Below are 17,872 nucleotides of genomic sequence, written 5' to 3' on the forward strand. Positions count from 1 at the left end.
TTAATCTATGGAATTCTCTGCCACAGGATGTGGGGGTGGCCACTAGCTTGGATGGCTTTAAAAAGGGGCTTGGACAATTTCATGGAGGACAGGTCTATCAATAGCTACTAGTCTGGTGTCTATCGGCCACCTCTAGCCTCAGAGGCAAGATGCTTCTATATACCAGTTGTAGGGGAGCAACAGCAGGAGAGACAGGGCATGCACATACCTCTTGCCTGTGGGCTCCCCAGAGGCATCTGGTGGGCCTCTGTGGGAAACAGGATCCTGGACTAGATGGGCCTTGGGCCTGATCCAGCAGGCCTGTTCTTATGTAAGCCCCTTGTCCCAATTTGGGATAATTCTGCACTTGCCTCCAGGTGGAAAAACAATCCCGTTGTCCCACTCCCAGTTATATGATCAAAGTCTTGAATATTTTACATTAGATTCTCATTTTCTGAACGCCATCCGACTGCTGCGCCCCACTCACATTCTCCAGCTCGGTCGCAATGTCCTCCAGCTCCGATTTCTGGCTGATGCAGCCCAGGAGATGATCCAACACACACTGCTTGGGGTGCATCCCTTTATCGAACCGGTTATACATGCCGCACCAGAACCTAAAGGAGAAAGAAAGCAAAGACCTCTGAAACTTTAAGGTTTGTGAAAGCAGAGGAGGAATGGCAAGTATTTTTCCTTTTAAAGAAAAAGAGGAACATTTAGAGATCTTAAATCTTTTTGGACATGAGGCCTTTGGGGTACAGGGAACCATATTCTCCTTATTCTTTTTAAAATGTAAACAACTTTGAGAACTTTTGTTGAAAAGCAGTATATAAATAGTAGTAACAGTAAACTATAATATACTTTTTTTAAAAAGGGAGTTAGGAAGATAAAAAGCTGTCATATACTGAGTCAGACCATTGGTCCATCTAGCTCAGGATTGTCTACACAGACTGGCAGCAGCTTTTCCAAGGTTACAGGCAGGAGTCTCTCTCAGTCCTATCTGGAGATGCTGCCAGGGAGGGAACTTGGAACCTTCTGCATGCAAGCAGGCAGGGGCTCTTCCCAGAGCAGCCCCATCCCCTAGAGAGAATATCTCACAGTGCTCACACATGCAGTCTCCCATTCAAATGCTCTCCTCCCTAGTTGGATAAACTTGCTCTTCCTAGACAACAGCAAAGCGTGTGATCATTGGACATTCTCACACATCCCTTCTCTTCTTCTGAGCAAGTCAAGCAACACACTTAAAAAGTGTCCCCTTATTTAGAGCTTCTTCCCTGTAATATTGAAGGCCTTCTAGCATCTAGTAACTTCTGCACTGCAAGACACTTAAGACAGAAAGGCAATGGGATTCCTCAGATCCAAGGCAGCAACCAAGTTATCCTTCCCCCCAGCTCATCTTCCCCACCGAGGAACTTACTGGAAGCTGAAAGGTAGTGTGTTGGGCCGCAGCTCCTTATAAGCAGTGAATCCCTTATAGAGTGGATTTCTGAACTCTTCCTTCTTCTGGAGAAGGAAAGGCCATAGGGAATGTGTCTTCTCAAAAATCCTGCAGGATAACAAGGATGGTTAGAGCTGCCATTAAATTAACATGCAGAGCAGCTTTTGGTGACCGTGATAGAAATCAAGGAATGTCATATCTAGAACGAGGATCAGCAATCTGAAATGATTCTGAGTAGCATTCACACTGACTCATGAGGCGGAGGCTGCACACTGAATTAAGAAGGAACCAGTTAGAGCACCTTTTCCCCGTGTCCAGAAAGGGGAGATGGAATTCCCCCCACAACTATACTCAGGGATGGACATTATTTGTGGGAGTTTCGCAGAAACTTGTCCAGGAACTATTTAAAGGGTTCATGCTTTTACATACAATAATAATATAATTATATCCATTATAGTTCTACGCTAAAATGTATTACTGGCACACGAAACCTTAAATGAAACTGAACATACATAGACTTGGATCACGCTTCCAAAAGGTTGCCAATCTGACCCAGAGAAGTAGAATGTGTCTTCTTGACAGAGAATGACTGCAATTCAGCCAATTCCTGGGTGGAACATAGGAAGCCGCCTTCTACCGAGTCAGACCCTTGGTCCATCTAGCTCAGTCTTGACTACACGGACTGGCAGCGGCTTCTCCAAGGTTGCAGGCAGAAGTCTCTCTCAACGCCCTGTCTTTGGAGGTGCTGCCAGGAAGGGAACTTGGAACCTTCTGCATGCAAGCAGGCAGGGGCTCGAGGGAATGCACTAAACTGAACGCCAGGGAATGCCTGCTGAAAAGCCCTGGTTGCCTCCCAATGACCATGGAATGCATTGAATTTCTGAATGGCCAATGGCTAAAATGGCAGCCCCACGTAGGGATCCTTCCCCACCTCCTAAAACAGCTTTTGTAGTCTCAATACTTGGGAATATCCCCCCTCAGAGCTCACTTCGGAGAACGCAACCCTGAAGGGTCAAGAACGAGAAGGGAGGCCTGCCAGGAGTGGCCACTTACTTCAAGTCTTCCCGGTCCTTGTGGCAGGTGCCCAGGAAGTTGCCAAACTGGCAAGAGTAGACGTGGTCGTGGATCTCCAGCAAGAGCCGCTCGTTGAAGTCAAAGGCGCAGGGAAACTGCTGCGTGAGCTGCCAGGTGCACTCGATGAACTGGGTGAAGACGGGAGAGACTTCTTTGGGGTCGCCCTCGAGGAGGCCACACCTGGAGAGGCGGAAAGCAAGGCAAGGAAGCCACGCAGTCAGCAGCGTTCCAAGGAAACTGGGCCTGTTTACCATCCGAGGCATTCTCATCCTTCTCCGAGGAATCGGGCCGGCGGGGTGGGTGGGGGAGAAAGTGGTCCCCCGTACCAGGCAGGGCTGCCTCCGTCTTGCGTGAGCGACTTGCGTTTTTTGTTTCCCCCAACTGGCTCTTTTGTATTTCTCCCTTAAAATACACACAGGGCAGCTTACAAACTTCAGACACCCACAGCAAAACATAAAACACGCAACATATAAACGTAAGAGAAACTGGACTGAAAGAAAATATAAACACAAAAGAAACTGACCAAAAAGCAGTGGTTTTAAAAATGCTTATTGGAATAAAATGGCTTTCAGGCCAGGTATCTTTCCCTTGGGAAGCCTTTCCACTGTGGCTTAAACTCACAGTGCATAGTGATGCAGCAAAGGCACAGCAGATCTGTCTTGAAGTCTGAGCATGCACTCTCACTTAAGAACACACGCGGGACCTTTCAGGATCAGGATGTTCCTTTGCAAGATTCTCAGCTAGATTCTCAGCTAGCCTTGTAGTAGCAAGCATGACTTGTCCCCTTAGCTAAGCAGGGTCCACCCTGGTTACATATGAATGAGAGACAAGAAGTGTGAGCACTGGAAGAGATTCCCCTCAGGGGATGGAGCCGCTCTGGGAAGAGCAGAAGGTTCCCAGTTCCCTCCCTGGCAGCATCTCCAAGACAGGGCTGAGAGAGATTCCTGCCTGCAACCTTGGAGAAGCCGCTGCTGGTCTGTGAGGGCAATACTGAGCTAGATAGACCAACGGTCTGACTCAGTATATGGCAGCTTCCTATGTTCCTAGGAGGCCCACCAGAAACTGGCCAATGGCGGACCAGTAATCTGCTTTCGTCAGTTCAACTGTCTAGCTCCGTCTCCATTACTTTGGGAGAGTGCACGAAACTCCTCTCCCTGTCTACGGTGAGAACGGGGGAAATAGTGCAAGGAAGAGAAGGATCTTTTGCTGGAGCAGTGGGGATAACTGCTTGCCCAGAGTTATTCTAAACTGCAGCTGCTTTTCCGGGCCAGCTTAGTTGTTATCTGGAGGTGTACAATGCTGTAATAGTGCTGAAGGTAAGGCAGTCAGGCCAAGTGACTGGATGGGAAACGCCCTGGGAACCCCAAGCCAAGGAGAAATATAAACACACATATTTATATCGCACCATTAATTATAATTGCAGGGATTCTAGAAATCATTCGAACCCAAGTCTACCCAGTCCTGGTCAGACCCTCTGGACCGAAGTGCAATGTGAACACTCGGCAAAAGCAACAATGCGTGTCTGCCAAGGCAAGAAGCCTCTTCCCCCATTGTAACCCACAAATCCGATTTTACCTGTGTGAGAACTTGTGGCCCATCGCAATCCACTCCTTTTCTATCAGGACCTTTAATTTGTCGTTGGAGAGAGAAAAATGAAGTTACAAAGTGGCTCAGCAGACCAACTGAGTTGCAAGCACCTTCGGAGAGATTCCTGCTCAACGCAGTGGGACGGACTTGTGAAGACGGCGGATATTTATATACTGCTTGTCAACCAAAGTCCCCATAGATACAAGTCAATAAAAGGGCTGCCTGCCTCCAAAGGGCTCACAATCTAAAGAGAAACGTAAGATGGACACCAGCAACAGCCACGGGAGGGATGCTGCTTAGCGACTTCCGAGTCAACCCTCATCAGATTGGGCTGTTGGACTTGCTTCAGGAAAACCAACAGCATGCAGGCAGCCGACCGCCAAGCAATGTGTTACCTCCGAAGAGCGGGAATGAGGCAGTTTTCAACCTAACAAGATGGAGGTCTGGAAGAAGTAGGAAGGCAGGCCTTACAAAGTGCAAACCTCACTTCCTTTCACGAGGAGCACTGAATGCAGAAGGAAGATTCCTCTCACTCAGGAGTGGGCAAACCTGGACCTCCAGCTGTTGTTGAACTACAACTCCCATCACCCACTGCCACATCTTGTGGCAGGGAATTCCATAGGCTGATTGTGTGTGATGTAAAAGAAGTACTTCCTTTTGTCAGTCCTGAATTTCTTGGCCATCAGTGTCATGGGATGACCCCCCCTGGTTCTAGTGTTGTAAGAGTGTGTGTGTATGTGTGTGGGGGAATTTAAAGCCACAAATGTGCCCACCCCAGCTCTAACAGATACACTCAGGTCTCCATCTCTCCCTCCCTTCAAGCTGGCTCCTAGAAAGCTTTGCTGCCTTCTAAGTTTGCAGCATCCCAGATCACAAATATCCCCCGAAAGCAAGTGCAGATCTGGCCAGCTGAAATGGAGGGATGGCCTGAAAAGATAGCTTGGTGCATGGAGATTTTAAATCCACACTCCGCCCTGCATGTTTATAAGGACTAGAGTCTTTTTGTCCTGGATGATCAAGTTTTCATTTCAAATAAATATGGCAAGAGGGGTGAGGGATGTCTGGAGAGGTGAATCTGAAGCGATCTGCCCAATAAGGGAGCAGTTAAACCCCTCCAAGAGTTTTGCAAAGACAGAAACACAACACAACTCCCAAATTAGCTAACATTACAATCAAGGAGAGGACCCAATTTACTGTGGTTCTCACACACCTATCTTTGGACAGAAAGAAGAAGATTATGATACATTTGGAGGATTAATTTAACGCAAGAATAGGTCGCCTTAATTACGAGATGGGTTTGAGCAAAATGAAATAAAGCATGGAGTTCCCTGCCAATTAAATTAGTCTCACTCACTGAAATAGTAATAAGATTTGAAATGCCAGAGTGGAGAACGTTTCAGAAGGCCACACCAGTGGCAAACGTGCCACAAGTCCAAACAGTGAGGCCTGGACTACAGACAAAGCAGGATGGACCCCACAACTGCAGGAAATACATTCTCATTTTCAGTGCTTCCCCACTGGAAGGGAATTTTTTAAAAAAAAATTCCTGTAAATAAGGTGTTTTCAAATTGGGGAACCCAGGTGGTGTTGGACTTCAGCTCCCACAATCCCCAGCCACAATACGAATACAATGATGAATACCACAGGCCCTTGTGGCTGGGGATTATGGGAGTTGAAGTCCAAGGTTCTGTCCCAATGACTGTGTTGCTTTTTCTATTTGCATGGTTTGTTTAAAATGTACTGAGAGTTCAAAACTGTGAGCGCTCCACTCGCACCGGTACCATTCCTGCACTCATCCCAAGCAGCCACACTCCTGAAGATGAGCAAAAGGGTCACACAGCACAAGTCATCTATAAAACCCAAGCCCTCCAAAACCAGCCAGTTGAGATCAATTTGTTTCGTTGCACAGACCCCTCCATCCCGCAAGTGCTCAAAAATCAAATTGGAAGCAGTTTGATGCCTTTTAATTGGGGCCTGTTTACACTTCAGACCAATCCTTAAATCAAAGCCATGGGCCTGAATTGACTGCTTCAAGATCCCATGTCCCCCCTGGACTCACCATGAATCCTTTAAGCGTCCGATAAAATGGATCCAAGAGGAGACTAGCCACAGAGCAGACCTGGGCGGTGCGATCCCACCCGTCTGAGCAATGCACCAAGACACTGGCTCCTTCCTCTTTCACTGCCTGCAAAACATGGGAGAACAAACAGCCCCTCAAACACTGTTGACTATTTCACCTCAAAACGTTTGACTGTCACTTTGCAGAAAATGCTGGGTTAAGAGGGGAGAGTCTACACCAATCTAGGATGGTTAATCAACCATAGGAACATCAGTACAGCCCTGCTGGATCAGGCCCTAGGAAGCCAATCTAGTCCAGCATCCTGTTTCACACAGTGGCCCACCAGATGCCGCTGGAAGCCTACAGGCAAGAGCTGAGGGCAGGCCCTCTCTCCTGCAGTTACTCCCCTGCAACTGGTATTGAGAGGCATCTGAGGCTGGAAGTGGCCTATAGCCTAGTAGCTGTTGATAGACTTCTCCTCCATGAATGTATCTAAACCGCTCTTAAAGCCATCCAGGCTGTGGGCTATCACCACATCTTGTGGCAGGGAATTTCATAGGCTGATGTGTTATGTGAAAAAGTACTTCCTTATATCAGTCCTGGATTTCTTGGCAGTCAGTTTCATGGGATGACCCCTGGTTCTAGTGTTGTGAGAGTGGGAGAAAAATGTAAAGCCACAAATGCGAAACAGAGAGAGATGGATCCTAGAGAATGCAAAGGCCCAAATCCTTCTCGGTTTCAGCACGAAACCATGTGCTGAGATCACCAGAGTGAAACTGCCCCTTCCCCCCCACCCTCCATGGGTCTTTCCCTCATGAACTCTGAAGGTCTTTGTTTCCCACTCGGCTGCCCCCAACCGTGTCTAAAATCTGGGCAGTGTTTCTGCTTTGCCTTTTTGCAGAGCTGCCTTGATGGAAGCAGACGGAAGTGTCCATATCCCATGTAGGAATCAGTCACCAGGAGAGACCTGACCACCGCCGGGCCACTCCGTCCACACTTTTCCGAGCAGGCATCGCCAGCCTCCCCTCAAGCACACCCCAGGCAGCGAAGTTCTCACTCCAGTGACCGCTGCCCGGACTGCACACGTTTGGGAACCCAAGAGGCAGGTTCTCACCTTGGCAAGGAAGACGCTGGCATCCATGACAGCTTTAATGTGCCGCAGCCAACCCGAATTCTCGAGGCCAGTAAGGAAGTCGCTCATGGAAGGAGATTTCGTTTCACACACTGAAAGAGTGAGAGGAAAGGGGCTGGTAGGATACCTCGCTCTGGTCCTGCTCTCCAGAGCATCCCCTGCAACCACCAAGGGCCTCTGTCTACACGACCAAGATTCAGAAATTGCTACCTTGCTGGCCAACACAAAGGAGGCATTTAAGAGAATTTTGGCCTCAGGCTTGTGCTTTTTTCGACGGAATTACATCCACACACCAAAGGTGTAGATCAGAACATCACATTAGGGCACACAAGCCAAGGACCTTGGTGGAGCTAAGTGAGGAAGTGGACAGCAGACTGCCTGGGAACCCCTCGTATGCCACCGTGGATTCTCCGAGGGCTTTTTAAAATTTCAAGCAGGTCCATAGGTCAGTGATCTTCACTGTTTTTCAAGTGGGGGGCCACTTGGGCAGAAAAGTGTTCAGCGGGAGAGCCATTTCCCCCCGTGCTGACCTCGGCAAAGGACTGCTCTTTTCTCAGGGTTGAGAGGGCCCTTTAAAAGATGGAGCCCCTCTTAAGAGGTCTAGGAGGAAAGCACTGGGTAGGGTGCTCTCTGCACGCCATCTGTCCAAGGAGGACCCAGGAGGGCTCCAAATCCCTGAGTGCAGCCCTGCAAAAGGAGAACGGCTGTCTCACCGCACAGAGTATTCAGCTTTGACTGAAGCTTCACACAGGCCCAAAAGACTACCACCGCATCTACCCAAATCCAACATGACGTTCCCCGCCTCCCAGTTCTTTCCTGTTAAATGGCGGGGGGGGGGTCCATCTTGAATTCAGAGCCCTCTTTCTTTTGGTAAAGAAATAAGCTGTACTGAACCTCTATCTTTTAAGGCATCGTCTGACGTTCAGAGTCGCCTTCTGTTTGGGTAAATATGGTAGCTGGGGAGCTGCACTCAGGGTCGATGGATGGGGACTGCCACAGGCCCCCAGACCCTGCAATGAAGGACTCTGCAATAGGTGCTGGTTAATTCCTCTAAAAACTACGAAGCACCTCCCTTCCCAGCTTGTTCCTTACAACAAATCTGGATCCCAGCTAGCCTCTTCAGCAAGGCAAGAGCGCGGCCAGATACGGACTCTCCTGATCTCCTTCCTGTCCCCTGCAAAGCACACCGGCTCTCGAGACCAGAGAGTGTCACCCTTTGGGGCAGCAGCGACAAGCAAGCAGCTCGCCAGAGAGCAAACCGGCCCACCTTCCAGGAGCTTCTGCAGGCTGCTCCTCATCACATGGATGTTTTCAATCCCAATGAATTTAAAGCGGATGTTGTCATAGTTGTCGATGTTCTCGTAGCCCTTCCCAGCAGCTCGGTTGGCCATGGCATTCAACTGGAGGAGTCAAAACAGCAAAAGACTGAGCAGAACATTCAGATGCACAGACCCTTGGCTGCATAAGCATTGTTTCAGAAAGGTCAGTTTAGAGACCAAAACAGGAACACCCAGACCTTTTATCCTGAGACCTTACCAGTGTTAGGAACACAGGAAGCTGCCTTCAACCGAGCCAAACCATTGGTCCATCTAGCTCAGTACTGTCAACCCTGACTGGCAGCGTCTTCTCCAAGGTTGCCGGCAGGAGTCTCTCTCAGCCCTGTCTTGGAGATGCTGCCAGGGAGGGAACTGGGAACTGTCTGCATGCAAGCAGGCAGGTGCTCTTATCTTACAGGGCTAACACATGTGGTCTCCCATACAAATGCAAAACAGGGCAGACCCTGCTTAGCAAAGGGGACAATTCACGCTTGCTACCACTAGACAAGCTCTCCTTCCCTGCTAACCCACCAACTTACCAGTGTTCCTTGTAGCATGGATCCCCAGAGGTTGTCAACTACAACTCCCATAATCCCCGGCTGCAATTACAGCTGGGAATTATGGGAGTTGTAGTTAACAACCTCTGGGGATCCATGCTACAGGGAACATTGCCCCTTACCCCCAAAGTGTTTTCACTAAATATTATGGGAGTCACGTGGCTACTGTCAGAAGCAGCAGCCCTGGCCGGGGGTCTTCCTCTTTCCCCCGCAATGTGTGCTCACGCACTCCCTGCTGGTGGCAGCCAGTGAAGTGAAGTGGAGGAAGATACTACACAGCACTGCTTTCTGGGGAAGCTGTGTTGCTCCGCCGACATCTCTTTGGGTCACTTTGAAACAACTCAAAGGTTTTGAGAAGCAGATGCAAACAAACAAATATGCGTTCTATTCTTCCGTTTATGTCCCACTGTTCCTCCAAAGAGCCCACAGAGGTGGTCGTGGTTATGCTTATCCTCGCAACAACCCTGCGAGGTAGGTTAGGCTGAGAGAGAAGTGACTGGCCCAGAGTCACCCAGTGAGTGTCGCTCTCCACGGTCCTAGTCCAACAGTCTTACCACTAAGAGAATGCAAGTCAAACCCATTTTATATACATATTTTCCTACCTATCCCACATCTACTTATATTAGGGAGCTAACTGATAAGCACATTCTCAGAAGAGCCTTTTTAAGCAGCTAAGATTAGCCTTTTCCAAAGCCCGGCTGAACGTTCTTCCTCTTGCAGGAATGGGAGGGATGAATTAAAGGTCTTCCTAGAAGAAACAGCGTCTGCCTTTGCAGTCTCCGGTTCTTAGATCTTAAGATCTTAGATCCTATCCATTTTATATTAGAATGTGCGATGCACAAAGACCAAAGTGTATCCATTCACTGTTAGCTTCAAAGACGGGATAGTCTCCTCGAGAGACATTGTTTTTGCTAAAGGATACCATAAAGTATGCTACATTTAGGACAGCAACATTTCTTGCTCCAGCGCTGTTGTTGCGTTCGAAGGCTAAAGAAAATGCTCTGGATAAAGGGGTGCACCACAGAGATGTTGCTATTTCCCTGGTGTCATGATTCATGATTTCTAAAAACCGTTCGTAATACTTCTTAATGTTCAATGTGTAAGGGTCTTCTTGTTTAGTGGTAGATTCTGTATAACAGCAAGCTGCCACAATACAATAAATGGCCTTGACTTTCTAGGCTAAGTGTTTTTATGGTCTTCACTGAGTTTAAATATCTTAATGTACTTTTATGGAATTTTATTGTAGTCACTGTTGTAAACCGTCTTGGGATGAATTTTATGAAAGGCAGCATATAAACTGAACCAAGCAACCAACTGAGCTCAAACTAGAGAGCACACAAAAGGTACCAGAGAAAAGTATCCACCATGCAAGCAGCCTCAAATCATGATAAGGACATATGAAGCCACCTTCTACCGAGCCCGACTGTTGGTCTAGCTAGCCCAGCAGAACTAGAGCGATCCCAGGAAGCGGTACCTTTGGCCTTGTGTCTACAACATACATGAACGGACTTCCGGGGTTGGCGTCTCCAATGGCCTGCAACAGCTGCTCATCCTCCAGACAGCGAGCACTAAACCCAGACAACGGCTGGCTGCACCGGCAGATGGCAGCCTGAAACACACAAGGGTGGGCAGTGTTAACAAGTCCATCCGCCTGCCCACTGCCCTCCACCTCCACCATAGCAGTGTCACAGGATTGGATCGGGACCAGTGACTTGTGTAACCTTTAGGAGGAGCTCCCAAGGGGTGTTGTGCCAGTCAACTGACCGGTGAAATATCATCAGTGGGCTGCCTCTTATTTCACTGCAATCAAATATTGTGGTGAATTTCATGAATCCTCGAAGTTTGAGGGACTGAATTCATGCCTACTTAGCATAATTTCCCTTAACCTCCCACTAGGGATGTGCATGGACAGTTCATGCACTCCGCAGGGTGCACGTGCAGCCCCAAAACTGAGCATCCGCTGGGGGAAAGAGGCAGGATGCGGGCGAGCTGGTAAGGAGCTCCTTGCCTGCTCTTTTAAAGGCACCCACGCACCCACCCCCACCAGTCAATCTGGTTCGAACGCTGGCTTCCTTTTGGAAGTGCCGAACTGGCTGGTGCACATCCCTACCCCCGCCCCCGCCCCCCCGCCAGCAGAGGGGAGTTTCCCCAGGAACACAAATCTGGTTGCGAATGAATTTTGTCCATACTGAAGCCCTGGGCGGTGCAGAGGCAGCCAAGTTAAAAACTAGACAGTCAGCATTTTATTCCGCAATGAGAAAGAGGTCCATTTAATAAGCCCCCCCCCAAAATAAATAAATGTGTCTGTCCACCAAGGGCTCAGAAGCCACTGGAGGGATGCTGTGCTGGGTCTGGATAGGGCTTCTAAAAATAAGAAAACCACCACTTGGAAAGGTGCCAAATTAGACTGGGAGGCACTTTCTCTCTCTCTCTCTCTCACTCCCCCCACCAAAAACACATGTATGCTGCATCCAACTGGGATTGATTTTTTTTTTTTAAAAGCTATGCAGAACCACTCTACCACTTCATCAGGCTGTAAGCAGAAATAAGACTCAAGCCACGAAATCTTGGATTTTTAACATCTAACAACCCCAATATGAAAAGGCCACCTGGCCTGGCCGGTCAGCCAAAACTCCATAAAGAAGAGAACATGCATGACTAACATTATTCTCTTTGTAGAAGTAGGAGAGCACGGGTATCCGACCTCGGCTTCGGAACTTTGCACTGCCCAGCACCATTGCTTTAGTAGCGGCTTTAGGCACCACGAGCTCTCGGGAGTAGGTGTTGCAGACCTAAGGGAAGGAAAAGGCGGCGAAAGAGGATGGAGATACTGAATTATCCATGGGGCAATATTAGCTTGCCAAAGCCTACAGGTTTGCAGCCTGGCACTCAACGACCATAACCACCGGCCACGGATATTAAAGCAAAATTAGTTGCAAATGCTTAATCACATTAACACCGTCCTTTTTTGTTCAGAATCAGCACGGAAGAGAGAGCAGGGCTGCCAATAAGTGAAATACAAACTCAACCTAGATATTCACTCTAAGCCTGCCCTTCAAGAAGGCATGTCGAGCATTATTTATTTATTTATTTAAAAAATTATTTATTTGATTTGTACACCGCCCCTCCAAAATGGCTCGGGCGGTTTACAATTCAATTAAAGATACATTAGTCTGGAGACGAGGATTGGCTCAAGCTACAGTCCCGGGGCATACAAGACTGGCTTAAACAGAGAGCGGGGCCTTTTTAGTTGTGGCCCCATTTATTCATTATATTCTTATACCGCCCCCCCCCGACCCACAAGACCCCAGGGCAGTGAACAAGTTAAAAACAATAATGAAACATCAATAAAATACACACAGCTAAAACCTAGAGATAGAGAGCCAGGAGGAACTCATTGGCCAAAAGTCTGGATAAAGAGGGCAGTATTTGATCTCCTTTGAAACATCGCAACCAGTAGTGAGTCTCATAGCCTGGGGGCAATCACCGAGAAGGCCCTGTTCCACATGCTCAGCAGATGGGCTTCAGCCAGCGTCAGCACACAAAGGAAAGCCCTTCCAGGCAACCTAGTCAGGTAGGTGGATTCCGCTGGCAGCTGGTGGCCCCTAAGCCAGATCTACCTATTGTACAATAACCCCCAGAAGTTCCAAAACAACAGCCTGGTTCAGTTGCAAACCGTAGTTCAGTATTACAAGACCAAGTTGCAGTGAGCCTATGGCTGTCATTCCCCCACCCTCTTCCTCCGCTACCCAAAAGGGGAAGAGGTTGAAAGTTTCCATTTTGAGTCTCCTTAAGCAACACGACACTGGACTATGGACGTTTTCACATGAGGGCTACACCCCAGAGCACCCAGAGACACTGAAGGAAGCCCTGTGCCAAGCCTTGCCTCATAGTCTTGGTTCGCATCCGTGACCTCCCAGTAGTCATTGGGGAGCCCCATGCGCTGGTAGTCCACTTTGACATCGATCAGCTTCCAGCCCATTTCCCGGTTGTCTTTGGGCATCTTGGGGTTGTATGAGAACGCATAGAGTTCCTCGGGCTTCACTAGAGCACAAAAGCAATTGGGGGAAAGAAGCAAAATCAGCAATGTGAGCTCAGGCCGGACGGTCTTTGTGAAAGCAACGCACACTAGAGAGAAGTGGATATGCATTGGATCAGACAGGCTCTTAACCACTTCCCTCCGCTTGGAAACAAACCCTCCAGTTACCAGCCCACAAGATCCTACTACTACTACTGCAGAGATTTATATACCGCTTTTCAACCCAAGTTCTCAAAGTGGTTTACACAGAAAAAGAGATATTTACGAGCTCCAAGACCCACATCCAGAACTAACTGTCAGCAGTCATTTTCTCACAGGGTTTCTTAAACTTGGGCCCCCAGTTGTGGTCACCCTACAACTCCCATCACCTCCAGCCACATGGTCAGCTGGGGATGATAGGAGTTGTAGTCCAACAGGAGACCCCTGTTATAGAGAACTAGCTTCCGTTAACTTCTGTGCCTGGAGGTGATTTTCACGCAAAACAGATCAGGCAGCCTATGAAATTCCCTTAAATAGTAGAGTAACATTAAAATTAATGGGGAGAGGGTGGAATTGAAAATGTGTCCCTAAAGGAAATGTTTGCAACTATGCCACTTTAAAAGAAGGAAGAGGAGAGGGAAGGGGAAGGGGCAGAAGGACCTGCTGCGGTTTTCTCTTTACATTCAGTGGTGGTGACGGTTTCTGAAAGGGTTAGGACAGTGATCTTCATTACTTTTCAAATGGAAGCCACTTTCGCAAAAAAAAAAACCTCAATGTGAGAGCCCTTCCCCACTATGCTGACCTCCGCAGAGTCCTGTGCTTTTCTCAGTGCTGGGAAGGCCATTAAGGGAGTCAGAGCCTCTCTTCAGCACTTTAGGAGGAAAAGCCTGAGAAGAGCTACGCTGCTTCGTGCACACCTCGGGCTCCAGAGGGCTCCGTGCCCCTTAAAGGAGCCGCCCAGCACTGCAAGGCGAGAATGTCTCCGCAATAAACAATGATTCCAGTAGCCACACTGGCGGGGGCTGCCACTGGCCACTTACAACGAAGAGCTCTGGGTCAGGAAATCAGTCACAGGCAGGCAGCAGGGCTGTCGCCTCTCTTGCCAGCAGCCAAACCTGTGAATTACGAAATGCTAATGACAAGAGCAGCTCCATCCGGTTAGCAGCCTGGTGCAGATGTAACAACGGACAGCAAGAGGAAACCTCCAACCTCCTCCCCTATGAAGAGCTGCCCGGGAGTGCCAACTCATCATGCTTGGTGGGTTGTGACAGCTCAACTGGGCCAGTGCCTGGATTTCTAAAGCTTGGAGAGTGCTTAAGGTTTTACAGAATTCATTCATTTTCATTCTCTCTCTTTCTGCATGTGTATAAGCCTACGCAGCTTCCAAGGAACTCGAGACAGTGCCCAAAGCTGTGGGTTTTTGTTTTTTTTAATCCTCACCACTACCTTGTGAGGTAATCAAAAGGTTCCTTGTGTGCCTTCCATGGACGCTTTTCTGCATTTAGTTCATTACTCAAAACTTGTCATACAACACGATACATCTGTGGTCTCTCGGTATCTGAAGCCGTAGCTCAGCAGTAGACGTAGCCCTGCTTTGCACGCAGAAGGTCCCAGGTTCAATCCTCAGGCAGGGCTGGGGAAATCGCTCTCTGAAACCCTGGAGAGTTGCTGCCAGTCAGAGTAGACAGTATTGAGCTAGATGGACTAATGGCCGGAGTGTGAATAAGGCAGCTTCTTATGCACCTATTTATTTAAGGGTGGTCGGGGGCGGGGAGAATCACTGAAAATGGATGGTTCTGCACTACAGTCATCCGAGTCTATCTAGAACTTTCTGTCTCAAGAAGGTGCTCTCAGGTGTGCTGGGAAACAGGGTGGTTCTCTCATGGCCAAGCCAGCAACAGCCCTGGTATTCAGACAGACACATGGTAGCTCCCTCCCTCCCTGCTCTCTGCCTTCTCAGGTTTCCTCCTCCCCCTTTGCAAAAGGCAAATCCAATCAATAACTCATCCCGGCGGCCACTCAAGGCAGCAGGCTCTCCAGGGACAGATGGGAGCCTGCCAGCATCTGATAAAGTAGCCGGTTTGCCAAACAGGTAATCTTCCACTGTCAGTCACCTGCTAGCAAATAATGAGTAATTATGTGCTCTGCTGAGAAAAGATAGTGTGGGATTCTGCGGAGGAACTGAACCCGAATGACGCGACAGGCTCTCTCGAGCAAGACCAAGAGGGGGGGAAGGTCTCCGCAGACTGAAGTAGCGGAACAAGAGAAGCGGCCTTCAGGGCTGGCTTTGGAAAGGCACCATAAACCCAGCGGAGACAAACACAGGCTCAGGAAACTTGCACGGCCCATCAAGGGGACACGCAGGGCCCCGACCACAGTAATTTCCACTAATTTTCAAGCGGGGGCCCACTTTGGCAACACAACCTTCAATGTGAGCGCTATTTCCCCTCGTGCTGACAGAGGAGATTTTCTCAGTGCTTGGAGGGCCTTTTAAGAGAGATGGAGCCCTCGCTTAAGAGCTCTGCAGGTGGGCCGACGTTGAGCAGCCCCGATCCACACAGACTGGCAGCACCTCTCCAAGGTTTCAGGCAGGAGTGCCTCTCAGCCCTACCCAGAGATGGCAGCAAGTGTACCTGGGGCCTCCTGCATGAAATGCAAATGCTGCACCACTGAGCTACAGCCTCGTCCTGAAATGAATGGCAGGAAATGCCCCCTGAAATGCACCACTTCCTCCCCAATGGCCCTGGGCATGCATGGAGTGTCTGAATGCATCCTGTGGCCATTTGGTCTATCTAGCTCAAGACTGTCTACACTGACTGGCAGCAGCTCGCCAAGGTTTCAGGGAGGGCTCTTGCCCAGCCCTACCAGGAGATGCTGCCAGAGATGGAACCTGGGACCTTCTGAATGCAAAGCAGATGCTCTACCAATGAGCTACGGCTCCAAAAAGCAGACCCCACAATGCCGATGTCTGCCCACCTCCGCACACCACAAAGGAAGTGTGCCAAGGTCCTGCCAGGAACAAATTACAAGTCATTTCCACTCTTCTAGCAGAGCCAGAAAGCGCCCGAGTGTCCGACCCTGCTTCCTTCCTGCCCGGTTCGCAGGCAGATGGCCAGAGCTTGTCCTGCGCACATCATTTTGGCAACGGGGTCTGGACACGGACGGCACTCCCCGAGTTACCTGGCTGCGAGAGCTTCAGCAAGGAGGTGTAGACCTCGTGACAGTCCCGCTCCTGCCCAATGACAAAATGAGCCACCCGGAAGTTCTTGCAGTGAATCAGCAGTGGGCATCCCAAGGCAGAGAGGGGCAGCTTGTCCACTGCAGCAATGTGGTGATGGAGGATCTGGAGAACAGGAGAAGAGAGGTTAGAGCAGTGCGACTTCGCCCCTGTGGGTGACCTCTCAAAATAAGCACGGGGGCTCATCCGGAGGAAGTGCCTTAAACCCGAGAACGCAAACAAACGCAAGAGCAGCCCTGCATCCCACTAACCACAGTGGCAACCAGATGCGTCTGAGGCTGACAAGCAGGAAACCGAGGCGTACCCATCACCTGCTGCTGCTCCCCTGCAGCTGGTCCTTAGCACCTGGAGGTAGCATATAGCCATCAACAGACTTTTCCTCCACAAACCTTTCTGATCCTCTTTTAAAAGGAACCTAAACTTGTGGCCATCACTACCAGGGGCGGAGCCAGTCTGCCAGCGGCCCGTGTTTTGGCCGCAGTGGCGGCCCCACTCAGCCCGCCCCCTGCGTCTGATGTCCCTTTGGCAGGGAAGAGCCACTCCTGGCCACGCCGCAAACGCAGCGCCAGCCATTTAACTCCCAGCACCCCTCGCGTCTGACATCAGACACAGGGGGCATGTCTGGGGCAGCACTCGCGGCCCGATTGGCAGCGGCCCGGGTTCTTTGAACCCGTTCGCCCAATGGGCGACTCCGCCCCGATCACATCTTACGGTCAGTGTTTCCTCACACCTTTTTGGATGTCCGCTCAGTTAATTTTAGATCCTGCTCAGGTTGACTCAGGAAGGTCCCACTCTGAATACACGTGTGCACACGCTGCCTTGATACTGCCGCCCAGAACAAAACTCATTCCGCACACAGAGGAAATTTCTTTTAGAGAGAACACTGCTTACAGGAGAGCATTCTATACATGGTTTGTTTATTATTTTCATTTATATATTGGCCTTTGTTCTGGGACCTTTCATTTGCTCCACGAAGAAGTAGTTCCTTTTCCTGATTAGCTTGCTGGATGACCCCCAGCTCTGGTATTGTGAGGGAGGGAGGAAAACGTCTACTATGAACACTACTATGTTCATAGTACTGTGTACTACTATGAGCTGCTCTTTCGGCACACTATGGAGAGTTTTACAACTTCAATCATGGCCTCCCTTTCTAAACTAAAAAGCCCCAGGTACTCCAGGCCCCTGATCATCTTGGTTGCTCCCTTCTGTACCTTTTCCCGTTCTAGATCATCTAGATGTGGTGATCAGAACTGTACACAGCATTCCAAATGTGGCCGCACCACAGATTTGTATAAAGGAACTATAATATTAGCAGTTTTCTTTTCAGTCCCTTTCCCAACAATTCCAACCATGGCAGGGGTCAAGAAGCTCTGGCTCAGTTCACCAGCCAGACAAAATATTTTACTCGTTAGATGGTTCCTCAAGGTATAATGGTAGATTACTCTTCAGGACTTTTTTCATTCGTCAGGCATTATTT

General features: G+C 49.3%; 1 protein-coding gene across 2 annotated transcripts in view; it reads right to left on the reverse strand.

The window, feature by feature from the left end:
* Positions 1–17,872, reverse strand: part of LOC128335444 (myotubularin-related protein 8-like) — a 49,341-nt gene that overhangs the window by 23,988 nt on the left and 7,481 nt on the right. The window contains exons 3-13 of one of the 2 annotated variants that reach the window (XM_053273713.1): positions 16,338–16,500; positions 13,026–13,183; positions 11,803–11,931; positions 10,614–10,748; positions 8,534–8,666; positions 7,249–7,358; positions 6,135–6,260; positions 4,064–4,113; positions 2,468–2,668; positions 1,394–1,522; positions 467–593 (exon numbers count right to left, since the gene is read on the reverse strand). In XM_053273713.1, coding sequence (XP_053129688.1) covers positions 467–593; positions 1,394–1,522; positions 2,468–2,668; positions 4,064–4,113; positions 6,135–6,260; positions 7,249–7,358; positions 8,534–8,666; positions 10,614–10,748; positions 11,803–11,931; positions 13,026–13,183; positions 16,338–16,500 — 1,461 coding nt within the window. Of the gene's footprint in view, positions 1–466; positions 594–1,393; positions 1,523–2,467; positions 2,669–4,063; positions 4,114–4,667; positions 4,676–6,134; positions 6,261–7,248; positions 7,359–8,533; positions 8,667–10,613; positions 10,749–11,802; positions 11,932–13,025; positions 13,184–16,337; positions 16,501–17,872 lie in introns of both variants that reach the window. The other variant, XM_053273717.1, reaches the window with a different exon arrangement.

This window comes from Hemicordylus capensis, chromosome 11, assembly GCF_027244095.1.
Source record: "Hemicordylus capensis ecotype Gifberg chromosome 11, rHemCap1.1.pri, whole genome shotgun sequence".
Taxonomy (NCBI): Eukaryota; Metazoa; Chordata; class Lepidosauria; order Squamata; family Cordylidae; genus Hemicordylus; species Hemicordylus capensis.